General features: G+C 35.5%; 1 protein-coding gene across 1 annotated transcript in view; it reads right to left on the reverse strand.

Moving 5' to 3' along the window:
* LOC122787847 (calcium homeostasis endoplasmic reticulum protein-like) overlaps positions 1-12688 on the reverse strand; it is a 177385-nt gene extending 164697 nt beyond the window's left edge. The window contains exon 1 of the mRNA XM_044054763.1: positions 12493-12688. Coding sequence (XP_043910698.1) covers positions 12493-12517 — 25 coding nt within the window. The 5' untranslated portion in view covers positions 12518-12688. The remainder of the gene's footprint in view (positions 1-12492) is intronic.
* Positions 12689-15400: the final 2712 nt, after the last annotated feature.

Below are 15400 nucleotides of genomic sequence, written 5' to 3' on the forward strand. Positions count from 1 at the left end.
ATATTATCCAATGACTAATTCATTTTAAACTTAAAAAATCTTGTAGTACTATTTAAATATATTACATATTGTGATAATTCTTCTGCAGTCCCATTCCATATGAGAAAGCAGTCATCTAACTTGCATAAAATTCTTCTTTCTCATTTAAAACATTTTCATGAGGAGCACATAGATTCTATACCATCGGGTAAAAACCATATGAAGGAACTCTATATGCCTAGTCCAATCGGGGTCGCAAATGCGATTCCAACTGAACCTGCCGGAGGAAGTTAATATCTAGACTAGAAGCTTGTCACGAGGGCATGTATGACATGAACAGTCCCCAAACGGGCTGAAGAGGAAGGGAGACAGTTTGTTATAAAAACCGAAAAAGACAACTCAAAGGTAGTTCAAATACGTGAAGGTATTTTGAACTTAAACTAAGTTATATAATGCACATATATCACGGTTAAAAAAGGGACTTGAATTTATACCTTGTGCTAATGATGAAATAGTTGGTGCACTGACAGATTTAAAAATTGTTACCAGAAATTTGAATTTGAAGCTATTTAAATGTAATAATGAGGCTGGTAGTATAGAATGTAGAAAAGAGTGTAGTATAGAATGTAGGAAAGAGTGTATCTGTGCCTATAAGTAACCCCATTGTCTCTGCTTTTCATGACGTTTGTTAAAAGGAAATTAGATGTTTGTATGACAAAAGTAAAGCATAAAAAATATAATTTAACATATAATGAATATCATGCTATGAAAGAGCTTGAAAATTATACAGATATAATAATAAAGCAGGCTGACAAGGGGGTGCGATAGTTTTGATGAAACGAGAAGACTACATGGAATCAATGTATGCTCTTTTAACTGATGTTAATGTTTTTAAAAAAGTGACAATGGCGGATGTTAAAAGTATTATTGTGGATATAAACATGATACATTTATGATATGCAGTTAAATGTTGAAATTGATTTTGAATTATTTACTCTTTTTTTTACAGTACCAAGCCCATGTACACCACAAAAATATGGGATATCGAAGGTACACAAGTCAACTGATAGGCCCCCAATGAGACCTACTGTCACAGGAGGGGACTGGATCACATAGCATATGTCGGTATACCTTCAAAAGTACCTTTCAAAATATTTAAAATTATGTAATGAAGTGATAAAGGATACTACTGATTTTTTAGTAAAATTAACAACATGGTATAACAACAGGGCGGTTGAAAAAGAATATATTTTTGTAATAGTACATATAACCTTGCTATTTATTGTGATACCAAACGAATATGGTATCACAGCAATACGTGAATTTTTGATTCATGAGGCAAAGGTAGAAGTAATGGATATTGATAAAATCTGTTCTATGCTGCAAATTGTATTAACAAAAAAATGTTTTTTTCTTTGGTGAAGAACTATTTTACAGCAGACAGGTGTGGACATGGGTACGCCCGTAGCTAACACCTATGCCAACTTGGTGCTACATCAATGGGAGAGGATGTAAATGGTAATGAAAATGTTTTAAATGAGAAGGTAGAATTTTATGTAAGGTTTGTAGATGACTGCTTTCTCATATGGAATGGGACTGCAAAAGAATTATCACAATATGTAATATATTTAAATAGTACTACAAGTTTTTTTAGTTTAAAATGAATTATTCATTGGATAATATAGTATTTTTGGATGTACAATTAGAAAAAAAAGGGGAACATATTTCAGATGAGTATACATAAAAAAAGACGTACAAGTCAACAGATATATTTATAGTCAAAGTATGCGCCCACCCCATGTCTTCAAGGGGATTATAAAAGCACAGTTATGAAGAGTAAGTAGGATGACTACCAATGAAATAATGTTTCAATATCAAATTACCAATACGGTAGAATAATTTGTTAGTAGTGGATAAAATCAAAGAATTATTAGAAATGGTAGAGAAAATAAATTTAGCTAGAGGTAAAGTAGTAGTACCAATTTTTGGTCAAGAAAGTGAAATAAAAACAACTGTGAGGAAAAATAACATTAGATATCTAACTACTTATAATGTGAGAACAATTGAAGTGCAGAGAATTATAGAAAAGAATTGGACGATTCGTCTAGCCCTACCTGAACTACATGATATAAACAGAAGATAAACCACATGTTTCATATAGGAATTTAAAAAAATCTTAAAAAAACTATGCTACAAAAGATTTTAAGAGTTTAACATCTAATAAAATAGGACAGAAATATGGGACCTATGGGTGTATGTCCTGTAGCTATTGCACAGACATAGAAAAAGTACATAGTGAAATTTTTATCCACTCAACATCTGGTCGGTTATATAAAATGTTCTTGTGTAGCAACCTGTAATAGCGAAAATGTGGTTTATTTGGCTACCTGTAGAAAATGTAAATCATTTTATGTAGGGAAAACAACAAGGAAACTGAAGAATCGAATTATAGAACATAAGTCTGAGATCAGAAGGAAAAATGACAAAAATGCACCGAGTAAGCATATTATGGATAACGGTGCGGCCCATACTTTTACCTTTAGAGTAATAGATAGTGTGTATAAAGATGTAAGGGGTGGTGATCTAAATAATAGTCTTGAAAATAAAGAATATGACTGGATAATTAGACTTCATGCTGAGAATAAACCAGGTATAAATAAGGGCAGCATTAAACCAGTCCTTACAAGAATAAATGTATTTTGAGATTTTATAAATGTAATTGTTTGTTTAATTAATAGTATGATGTGATTGGATGGCTGTGGTCATGTTGTACTTACTCTGCTCTTTTTATAATGGATGTAAAACGTTAAATGTTGTTTAAGCCCTGAATAAGGTTGGTAAACAGAAAGCTTTGCTGTATTAAAGAGTATTGTGGTTCTCTGACGGTGGATTGTTGTGTTATATAAAATGTTTACAACAATGTTTAACATTATTAAAGATGATGTAATGAACTGCTGCATAAAGTAAGGAATGGTGAAAACATTACAAAGGAAGGAGATGAGATGAAGAATGGAGAAATTATTAAAAGCTGATTATTGCTCTTGTTAAAGAAAACATATATAGTTAAATGGAGATGTATGATGAACAGCTAGTACACAAACCCAAGTCTTAAAAATACTATTAAAAGCTAAAAATACTGCATTGATGGGTCCTGACAATATCCTTGGATGCATCTTTAGCATGAAACAGGACTTGCCCACACCTCTAACACTGCTCAATCTCAGCCTCCACACAGGTTTTGTACCAAGTGAAATGAAGAATAGCTAGAGTCATTCCCCTGCATAACAGAGGACCTCTCACAGACCCAAACAATTACACACCCACAAGTCCAACCAGCCTCATATGCAAAGCCATGGAGAGACTTATCATGGAATTAATCAGGACATAGGGAGTCTCCAAACACTCACCGGTCTCAGTTTGGATTCATCAAGGGCAGGTCATCCTTACTCAACTTCCACCAGAACTTCACCAAATATAAAAATCCATGAGCCGGATTGACTAAAACGAATAACCTTTAATGCGAATAAAATAATAAAATGAATGGTCCTTCAATAGTAAGCCCGATGAGCGCTTTCGACTATTGTCTTTCTCAGACTGTTATAAATAGATTGGGACCAGCAATTCTTTTATAGTAGATTCATTCCTTGATTAACCAATCATCGTTTATAGGACATGTATTAACTGCCAATCACAACTCATGTTCATACATCAAATTGGACTGGATCCTTATTATATATTTTAAAAGAAATACGATCCTCAATAAAGAAACACCATCTTATAATACTATCATTATTTTTAAGAAGAATATAGGTTAATAATAAATTTGAATGACTCACACATTGAATCATAGACAAGGTCCAATCAGAAGGAGCAACATAACACCTCATTTGCATATTTTTGAAAAAGGCAGGACACAGAAATTCCGGTCCCAGAATATGCTAATTTGATGTATGAAGCAAGTAGTCAAAATTCTTTTAGATAAGAATGTCATTTGGTCTTGACAAATGTACAAAAGCAACCTTTAAAGCAGGCAAGCTGCAGCACAAAGAAAATATCAGTTTGGGACAAGAATGTGATATAAAAGAACTTAAGCAAGAGGGATCGTATAAATATTTGGGAAATGATGAAGGATCAACAATAGAACATGAACAAATGTGAATTAAAAAAACTTACTAAGGAACATTTTAGAAGACTTAAATTAATCCTGAAAACAGCGGTGACATCTAGGAACAAAATGCAAGCTATAAACAGATTTGTTCTTCCTGTCCTAACTTATAGTTTTGGAGTGACTGACTAGCTCCAAAAGATGTTGAGTAGATGGGAAAACAAGGATGCTTCATGCTCAAATGATTTATAAAAATCAGTGCAGAGCAAGATTATATATTCCTCGTTCCAAAGGAGGCATGGGCCTCCTTGAAATTGATTACATGTGTAAGTCTGCAATCACAGGGCTGAATACATACCTGCTGACCTCACAAGACCCAAACATAGTGGTTTTAAAACATGAGAAGATTAAATCTAAAGAAGAAGCATATTGGCGTCAATCAGGAATGGAAATCAAACCAGTAGTAGACAATAAATAAATAAACAAAGAAACAAACATACATACACACACACACACACACACACACACACACACACACACACACACACACACACACACAGTGAAGGATCAGATGAGAAGGCAAGAAATGTGGAAAATGCATAAATATAGTTGCAAGTATAGAAAACTCCTGGAAGAACTTCATGTAGATCAGGACTGAATGCAGGAATGGTTAAGGAGATGAAAGGTTAACAGTGGTGGCCCAATATAGTGGCCCACGTACAAACTGGTTTACACAGTCCATTGTGGGAGAAACAGACAAATGTAGGCTTTTTAAAACATAACTGGAAACAGTTGCACACCTTGTTGCTGGTTGTGACATAATAATGGCAGAAGAACTGTATAATGAAAGGCATAATAATGTGGCAACACTATTGCACTGGGGATTGTGCAAACACAACAGTGAAGTAGGTGAAAAATACTGGAAACATGAGCCACACAAAGCATCACAGAAAATGATGAAGTCGACATAACATGGGTCACCCATTACCAACTGTTCAAAAGATAGATGCAAGAAAACCAAGATATAGTGGCCCACGAAAAGACAAAAGTAGCAGTGATCATTGGAAATTGCTACACCCAGTGACTACAGTGTCTTGCGTACAGAGAGAGACAAAGTCATAAAATATCATGATTTGCAGGTAGAAATGAAAGCAATGTGGAAGAAAGATATCCAGATAGTTCCAACAGCAACAAGAGCAATGGGTCTTAAAAAAAGAAACTACAATCATATTTAAATATGCTACCAATACATGCAACTTCATACAAATTGCGGAAGGAGTCATTACTGGGCACACCGAGTGCTGGGAACAGCACTTCTAACTTGCATCAAGGACTCAAGTTCATGAAATTAGTATTGTTTCATACTTTGACTTAAGAATGGGGTCCATTGCCATTATGGTATTAGTAACCCCAAAGATTTGGAGAAATATAAAGGCTAAAAATATTACATTCATAAAGCAAAAGACGCATTCTAAGAACTAAGGAAATATGAGAATGGAGAAAGGAGATTTTGCCCATAGGGATGACCGCAACTAGGGGTACAGAAAATAGGCAACGGGACTGAAATTAAGTGGAGAAACTTGGCAAAGGAATGAAGACACTGGGAGCAAATAACTCAAGCAGGACAGGTAACAGAACGGGATAAGGCCAAGACAATGTTTGGATTGCAGGCTAGAGACTACCTTCTCTATCAGGTATTGATGTCAGAGTACAGAAAGGAACAAAGGAATCTTTAGGAAAACACCGGATCTGCTTCTACAAAAGCAGCAGTTAACGGAATAAATCAGTAACAGCATATAAAATATTGTGCAATTTATGAATAAGACGTTAGAAGAAATTGGGAAAGAGCAAACTATAGAAGTAAATGGAAGTTGTGGGAACAACACATGCATAATTATGTTCAGGAGGAGTGAAGGCAGGTATCTACCAAATTTTGTAATGTTGGACCAATGACAGCAGCAAAGAAAATATACTTGATGTATATTGTATTTAAATGGAAAAGTGTTAAATGGTTCGTTTTCTTTTCTGTTCATTTGCATTTGTCTTAATTTAATGTTTAAAAAACTCACTTATAAAAAATGAAGTGAAACTTAAGAGAAGGCAAGAACTGAATAATTTATGTTATGGTAGAGTTAATAAACAGGATCAAATTTCTGAAAATTCTAACAAAAAAGAAACACTGCTATCTATTTTCAGTTTTGCCTGCTAATTACATATACCATCTCCAAGACTACACTGCATTGAGGAAAACGGTAAATTTCCCGATCCTCACTGTACCATGATCTCCACCCAAAAGCTTCGGGTTTTCAGAAATTCGATCATATCTCACCGATATGAATTTCAAGTTTCTGAAACCTCGAGCTGCAACACAGATACATCCATGTATGCATATTAATTATTTATATATATATATAAACAAACATACATAAATATGTATATATATTTATTTCATATATAAACATACATAGGTTCATAGGTTAGTACTAGGCCATCGGCCCTAGATCCTATGCAAGCCTAGCCATAACAATTCCCTAGATATTTCTTCCCACAATATTTACTTCTCTGGACCCGTCTAGCAGGGCGACTGACATGATCCCCGGGGTGAATTTCTTATCTCCCATCCAATCATCCAGGTTCCTTTTGAAGAGGGACAATGGAGCACTCTGCTAGACATGTATGGGCAGTCTCTGGGTCAGGAACCTATCCATCCAGCATGTTTCGTTCATTGTGATGACAAGGTTTAGATCCCTGGAGCGTGTGGCTCAGAGGGATTGGGATTTCTTTAAGTGGAGCATGTCCAACAGCTCAGGGTTTGACATGGCCTTGTATGTTAAGCAGAGATCGCCTCCGAGTAGACGATATGCCACTGAGTATAACTGGAGTTTTTTTTTTTTTTAAGACGGTGAGCATATGGCATCTGCTTTAGGCCTGTGATTCTTTTAGTGAGGTATTTCTGTGGCCTTTCCAGCTGTTGCAGATGTCTTGTGAGGTACATACCAAACGGGGCATTATACTCTACAATGTGTCTAATGAGGGATGAGTACAGTGGGACAATGACCTCCTTTTTTCCTGGATGAAAAGCCCTTAGTGATGAGGTGTGCCACATAGAAGGCTTTCCTAACTGTTGTGGCGATGTGGTTATCGAAAGTGAGACCACTGTCCACCTGTGTCCCTAAGTCTCTCATCACACTTTCGATGTTTAGTGTCCTGCCACCTATGTGGTAATTCATGGGTACATGTTTTTTTCCAAAGGGGATAACTATACATTTCTTGGCATTAAGCTTCAGACCATGGCTCTGGCACCAGGCATCTGTTTCTGTAAGGCCCTTTTGTAGAATATCCACATCATTTGGGGATTCAATAATGGCTCCCACTTTGCAGTCATCTGTGAACTTTTTTAGCCAGAGTCCATTAGTGTTGGCCTGTACTTCAGAGAAGTAGATGCCAAACAAGAGTGGTCCCAGGACTGAACCCTGAGGCACTCCACTTGTCTGGAGCTAGATTTGGAGTCGGCTACTTTTACATTCTGGGTTCTGTCGGTAAGCCAGTTGGAAACCCATCAAGTGATGTAGGGATTTATGCCCAGCTTAGTAAGTTTATCTATGATTATAGAGTGGGGGGTGGTGTTGAAGGCCTTGGCGAGGTCCAGATAGGCTGTGTGGACCGCCTTACCCTCGTCCACAGCTCTAGAGACTGATTTGAAGAAGTCAATCAGATTCAGGAGACAAGATCGGCCCTTCACAAACCCAAACTGGGAGAGGTCCAGTATGTGAAGGTTGCCAATGTCTTTGTTTATAAGTTCCATGATAATACGTTCCATGCCCCTGCAGATCAGGCTTATCAGAATGATGGGACGGTAGTTCCCGGGATCCAAGGCAGATCCTCCCTTGTGGAGTGGAATAACTGTAGCTGTGCGCCACTCAGCGGGCACAAAACCTGAGGTGAGTATATGATTAAACATGACATTGCCAATTTCCATTGGAGTCCCTCAGGGCTCTATTCTTGGTCCACTTCTCTTCTCCCTCTTCATTAATGATCTTCACTCAGTAATCCCTCAAGCTACCTGCATTCAATACGCAGACGACTCTACCATTATTTGTTCAGCATCTTCTTCTATAGATCTAATCTCACTAACTCAAAATATCTTCAATACAGTAGAAACATGGTTTACTAGACGGTACCTCCTTCTAAATGCCAAAAAAACTCAACTTCTTCTCTTCACCCCTACCTCTCGGACCTCCCCTTTAAACTTCACTATCACTTCAAACAATGCCACTGTCATCTCTCCTGACACGACAACTAAACTGTTAGGAATAACCATTGATAATAATCTCACTTTTGATCAACATCACCATTAAATCAGTTAACAGAAAAATAGGATCCTTATACCGTATTAAACTATTTCTAACCCCATCTACTAGAGCTAAAATTGCCCACTCCCATCTCATATCAACTCTCTTTTACGTCTCTCCTATTTTCACCAACCTCAAGAAAGCTAACCTAAACAAACTAGCTGCTTGCTATAACAGCATTGCCCGCTTTGCCACTGGTAACCCCTTTAGAACCCATCACTGTCTTAATTTGAAACTTTTAGGCTGGCTAGAACTACAAAATTATCTTATAATCTCACAACTTACTATTCCCCACAAAATAATGTACCAACCTGACAATACCCCTATACTCTCACAACTTTTAATCCCTTACAATAATCTCAACTCCCTTCGTTCCTCTTGTAAACTCTTGACCAGATCAATAAAGTCTAACAACTATGTCGGCGACTCTTTATTCACTAATACTGTTGGAAGAAGATGGAATCTGTTACCTAGTGATATAACACTGATCACATCTTTTCCTCTTTTCAAACAAAAACTCAAGCTTTTTGGACATTTACTTTTTTATTCATTTTTTTACCAAGATGTCTTCTTTGTTCTATTTGTTTTTGTGGAGCTTTTCTCCCCGGGCCTCTACTGAAAATGGAAATATATCCGGCTAGACTAGCCCGGTCAACAAGTGTAAAATAAAATAAATAAAAAATGACACTTAGGTGAGGTGCCAGTTCATTTTGTAGTTCATGTAGTGCACATCCTGGGATGTCATCTGGTCCCATGGATGCTGTATTCTTAAGCTTTGGAGAGTGCTGTTTCTACCGGTGTGGCTGTGATTATCGGAATTTGGCAATCTTTTGGTATTGAGATGGGCCCCATATTATATATATATATATATATATATATATATATATATATATATATATATATATATATATATATATATATATACACACATACACACATTATATACACACACAAACATATATATATATATATATATATATATATATATATATATATATATATATATATATACACACATACATACACACTATATATATATATATATATATATATATATATATACATATATATATATATATATATATATATATATATATATATAATTATATATATAATTTTATACACATATATATATATATATATATATATATATATACATACACACTATATATATCTATACATATCTCTCTCTATGTATATATCTGTACACACGCATATATAGACAGCCCAGAATCCTGAACGTTATTTTCCCAGAGACAAAAATAACAAAAAATTTAAATCCAAAACCAGACTTTTTCCCAGGGCATGTAAACACTTGCCCAAAACTACACAATACACACCGTACCATCTGAAGCCCACACATATTATATACATACACACACACACACCAACTCCAGGATCACGGTACAGTGGGGAAAACGGCATATTTCACCAAGATAGACAAGTGTTTACTTGCCCTGGGAAAAAGTCCGTAGTTTCAAGATTGTGAACTTTCAATACATCAAGGTAGGTACCACACCTACCCCCCACGTGAAAACAATGGGAAAGTTATAAGGACTCGTTTCTTCTTACTGTTTGTTTTACAATCAGTTTTACCATTTTGATACGCTTTCAATGTTGGCGGGGGGAAAAAAAAAACATACACAGTCACTTCATTATTGTAAAAGGAGAAAACTGAAGTTTTAAAGTTGAATCCCTAAAATTTAGTGCATGCTGTAATGCCACTTTTGAATAACTGTGCTCATGAGGTTGGTGGGGGGGGTTTCTTAATTTAGCAGAACGCACCATAACTCAGAACTCTCACAAAAAGAGAGGTTTGCATTTTTAATTTTAACAGCAAGCATTCGTTACTTATAAAAATTAGCTTTTCTTTACCTTTATAAGGATGACGTTTTGGTGGGATCAAATATACTAGTAGAAATCCTTAAGAAGGACTTTCCTATCCTTTGACATGAAAATGCTCACTGCATACCTGCATAATGGTGTAGAGTCATACTGGCTTCAGCACAGCAAGAATGGGCACCATCAATCCATATTTCTCTTTAACTTAACTCTTAACGGCATTCTGTAGTACTATTATTATTTACTGATTCAACTGGTAAATGAGCTAAACCAAACGACCCTTTTCACTCAAAATACGTCAAGGACAGAATCCAAAAATAATTCATTAACAAGCAAGTACACAGACACTATAAAAGTAATAAAATGCCAGCAGGCCAGCAAGAGCATGAATACAAAACAAAATGACCCAACAAAGAAAATTCTGTGCAGGTTTATAGACAGCTGCCTTAAAACAGGAGTATATTGATCACAATACAGCTTCGACAAGAGTACACTAGCTTACAAGGTACAAAAGTGGTCACCAACAGGTTTTCCTTCTTAAACCAATGTACATCTTTTCCTTCAAATGTGTAAAGATGTTCCAGTTTGTGAGTTATTATGCATACCTTTTAGCAAAAGGAAGAGACCAGCTTGTTTTTCTCCTACTGTTATCCTACTTCACTTGCTTTAATTCTTCTACCTAAATGCTTTTTAAAACAATTCAAATAGAAAATTCTGCTACATAAATACTAAAATGCAATATTTAGAACTTAAGCTTCTCATGGATATGTTCCACTGGACAGCAAGAGTGCATGCAGTGAACAAGTAATAAATTGTACAGGAGAGAGAGAGAGGCAGCCCCTCTTTAAACCTTCATTATAGGAAGATGTGCCCCACTTACATGTTCTGAAATCATGTTAGCATGGAGAAATGACATTGAGTATTACACCCATCTATGATATGGCAAAACGTCATAATAACGATGTATTAACAGAGAGCTGTGGGGTTTTCTAACAGTTACATCTACAAAACAGCCCTTAGACAAACAGTACTTATCCAATTAAAAAAATATATATATATATATATATATATATATATATATATATAATAAACAAAATACAGTCCGCAAGCAGCTACAAAATATAAGTACTGTATTTACTTTATAAACTCATACACACACTCAAGTACATACATATAAATACATACATACTCCTAAAATTCAAATCTGCCAACATTCCATGTGGAGACTTCCACCTCCCACTCTGCATTCTTATTCATACACACACCAGCCATAAAACTGCAGAGACAGTGGAACATCCATCAGGGGTGAGAAAAAAAAAGGTACTTCGGCTACTATGATCATGCTATATTGATGGGAAAAGCAGAATCATTTAGGGCTGTTAAGTTTAGTATGACAAAAATCAACCACTCATCAACTTGCATAACTCCCATAAACACTCACATGCATACATAAACACTAACATGCATACATATTTTATATATATATATATATATATATATATATATATATATATATATATATATATATATATACACACACACAGCAAACATAGCCAAACATACTCGAGTACATTTTTTCTGAGTATTACTGGTAAATAGCGAGCTTTTCTTTTTTTTTTCAAACCACATGCCTGCAGCTAAATTAATACCGCTGACATGATGTACGCAGAAAGCTAACAAACAGGACAGCTAACTTTTAAACAATGCATTCAATAGTTTTAGAGCTGAATGATGCATACATTTATTAAGTAAAAGAAGAATATTTTGGGAAACGCAATCTTTTTTTAAATACAAGGTTGGGGGTGCGAGAGCTCTAAAACAGAGTGATCTGGATATACTCTCTCTCACACACATATATATATATATATATATATATGTATGCATTTTTGTAGATGTTAAGGCTACCAACAAGATCTTAAAAATATTAATAACTGGGTGATAGCTAAATTACGGCTTGAGAAAATAAGACGAGTCTCGGTGCAACTACGTGAACGGTACAGGGTTTCACCAAGGACAAAATATATCATGGAACGCTATATATATAAAAAAAACAAGCAAAAACTCGTTATGCACTGCAGATTAGGGCCACACACAACAAACACAGCTTAGCATTCACAGATCCCTTTAAGGGAGGACTGGCGCGAGGCATTGGAAGCACATGCTCAAAACAAACAACACTGTTTGACTAAAGCAACGAAACATGGTCCTACTTACCATCGGGAGGTAAAGGCACCTCCATGCCTGCATTGATACTTTAATCCACCACACTCCCAGAATGACACTACTTACGTTATCCTATTACTAACAATCTATTCCAGCTTCGTAGTGAAGCTAACCGGAAGTACCTGGATTAGCTGGAAAATGTTTTGTTTCACGACAGTGCGTTCAGGTTATGGTTAAGTTTACGGCAACGGCCAGCAGGAGTATGTATGCTGTAAGAGTAGTAATTCGTAGTGTTTTAAGACCTTTGGGGCTTGCCTTGTATCTGTATTTTAGAAAATGGCACTGTAATAATTGCATATAATTACGGGTGAGGCTCTGCGTCATCACACTTTTTTTTCTGGCAGTGAGCAGAATCACAGTTGTCATTAGTAACCATGTTGTTTCAGAGAGGTACATTTGTGCTAACTATGGCGAAATTGAAGTGTATTAACCCACTTGAATGTATTTTCTTTCATAACAGTATTCGGTTGTCAAGATGCTTGTGGAACATTTGAATGGGAAGGCCATTCGTGTCATTATTGTGCTTACTAAATGCTCTGTTTTTGACATGGACTTACCGTTATATTTGCATTGCGTGTCAATCAAGGCTTCAACCTACCCCTAAAACTCTATTATAAATATGTAGGCGTAATTGAAGTGTATTAACCCACCAGATGCGCAGTAGCAAGCCCCGCCCAAACCCCTCCTGCGAGCATTTTGACTGCACCGCCCACCGTTTGATTGAAACACAAGGTAATATTTGCAATATCACTTACATTTGATGCCAGTAGAATGTTTATACTTACTAAAGATGTTGAGTGTAGGATATAGTAAGGTGCTTCCATTTTGCAATATGTAGTAGTGAGCATGTTTGTAACTAAATAATGTATATAAACATCGCGCTGTGTATTACTGTACTGTAACCGAATCGAGTCCCTGGCGCTAGCCAGTAACAGGCATATCATGTCCTGCAAAAGACACAATAAGTGGAACACTTACATACAATTTATTAATAACTTCGGGGCAACACTTATAACGCGCACACAATGATCACCCATGTTTCTTAATGAGAACACAGTTTTTAAAGAATTAACACACACATCATGTGGAAATATCAGTTTCTATTTGCAAATGAAAACAGTCTGTACAAAACATATGCATTTATACGTTTGTAGTAACTGGGCAAGCTTTTCTGTTTTCTTATATTGCAGCACAAAATAATAGATGGGGACGAACATGCACAAGCAAACACGTTGGTTGCTTCATAAATATCTCATTACTGGCAGTTGATGAAGTGACCGCAAGTTCTAGCACAGCTGTCCCCCATTTTGCCTCCAACTTTTGCTATGTTCCTCGTAAAACGTTTGTTTTGTGGTAAAATCAGTGAGGATTACCTAGTTGATTTAGTCAATAATAAATCATCCACAGTTTTGGATCTTATGTGCCCAGCCCTCCAATTGTACTTTTAAGCTAAGAAGTTGACAGTGAGTGCAACATAGACACAATCGTGATGTCTCTTTATCCAAAGACGAAGACATCTGATGAATATGAATATTTCCGGCTAAGAGCTATGGCATGCTGCGGGTATGTTTGCGGAACAAGGTAAACATGAAGATACACAAATCACTTTATATGTTTACTTGCCAGTGCTCCCTATTTCTCTTGGCAGATACTGAATTTTAGTGAAAACGATGTCGATCACGGCACATTGCCATTGTTAATCCCACCCTCCCGCATGTCAATCATGGCAGGCACGCTCATACCTGCACGAACTCGGTGGTGGGTTAATACACTTCAATTACGCCAATATGTATTCATGATATAAATTCTATAAACTTATTTATTAAATGTAACTTTTTTTAAGATTTTGACCTCATTTTTATTGCACATGTATTTATTATTATGGTATATTAATCTTGTATCTCAAATTAATTGATTAAAGGGTGGCGAAAGCCAAACACACTCTGGCTAGGCTTATAAGTGCCCAAGGGCAGATAGCCTAGTATCAACCTATGAACCTGTAATTTATTCCTCCAAAATTCATTGCTTATTACCTAGCCATCAAGTCTGTTCTATAAAATAAGGTAAATTCCATTGACTGAATTAACCATCTAAGTTCCCCAATCCTTATCCAAATTGAGACTCCTAGGGTATAAAGTGCCAAAATGCTATTAATTTAGTTTCTAACTTGATCAACTTCCGTTTAAATTCACACCCCACCCATAGTATGTTCTTCAGAGAGTTTTTTTGTTTATGTCTCAAATTCAAATAGCAAACAAGAAATATAATATATTATACATGAAGAATCAAGTAAATAATATTATTTAAATATTCAATATCAAATAATAAAATAAAACACGTATAAAAAATATATATAAGGCATCTGTAAAACATATGTAAAAATATATATGTGTGATATTTGGACATATGTATATCAACTATATCTATTTTATAATTGTAATATGTATAACATTCATGAGTTTGTTTAGTAATATGTATAGTATATTATATTAAAAATAATAAAAAATATGTCCAAAATGTGCTGGTTAAATAATGTAAAATAAAAATGAAAATAGGAATAGAAATATATGAACATATAATGGTGAGTGGAAGTATATAATTAACATAATAGATATATAAAAAGAATAATCAGGAATGTAAAAACAGTCTATAATATTAATGGGATATAATTATCACTAAAAACTCTTGATATACAGTTCATCTAGATGCTAAAACAGGTTTCAAACTAACAGTACTGTTAAGTCGAGGGGGTATATGGGCTCTTAGCCGCAATATCCATTCCAATTCAATATTCTCTAGATGGTTCATATTATTCCCTCCTAACTTAACGCGTTTAGCTATATCTATAACTCGGAAGTAAAAACTGTGATTGTGATAGACACTTATATGTTTAGCCAAT

This window comes from Protopterus annectens, chromosome 13.part0, assembly GCF_019279795.1.
Source record: "Protopterus annectens isolate FY-2018-M chromosome 13.part0, PAN1.0, whole genome shotgun sequence".
Taxonomy (NCBI): Eukaryota; Metazoa; Chordata; order Ceratodontiformes; family Protopteridae; genus Protopterus; species Protopterus annectens.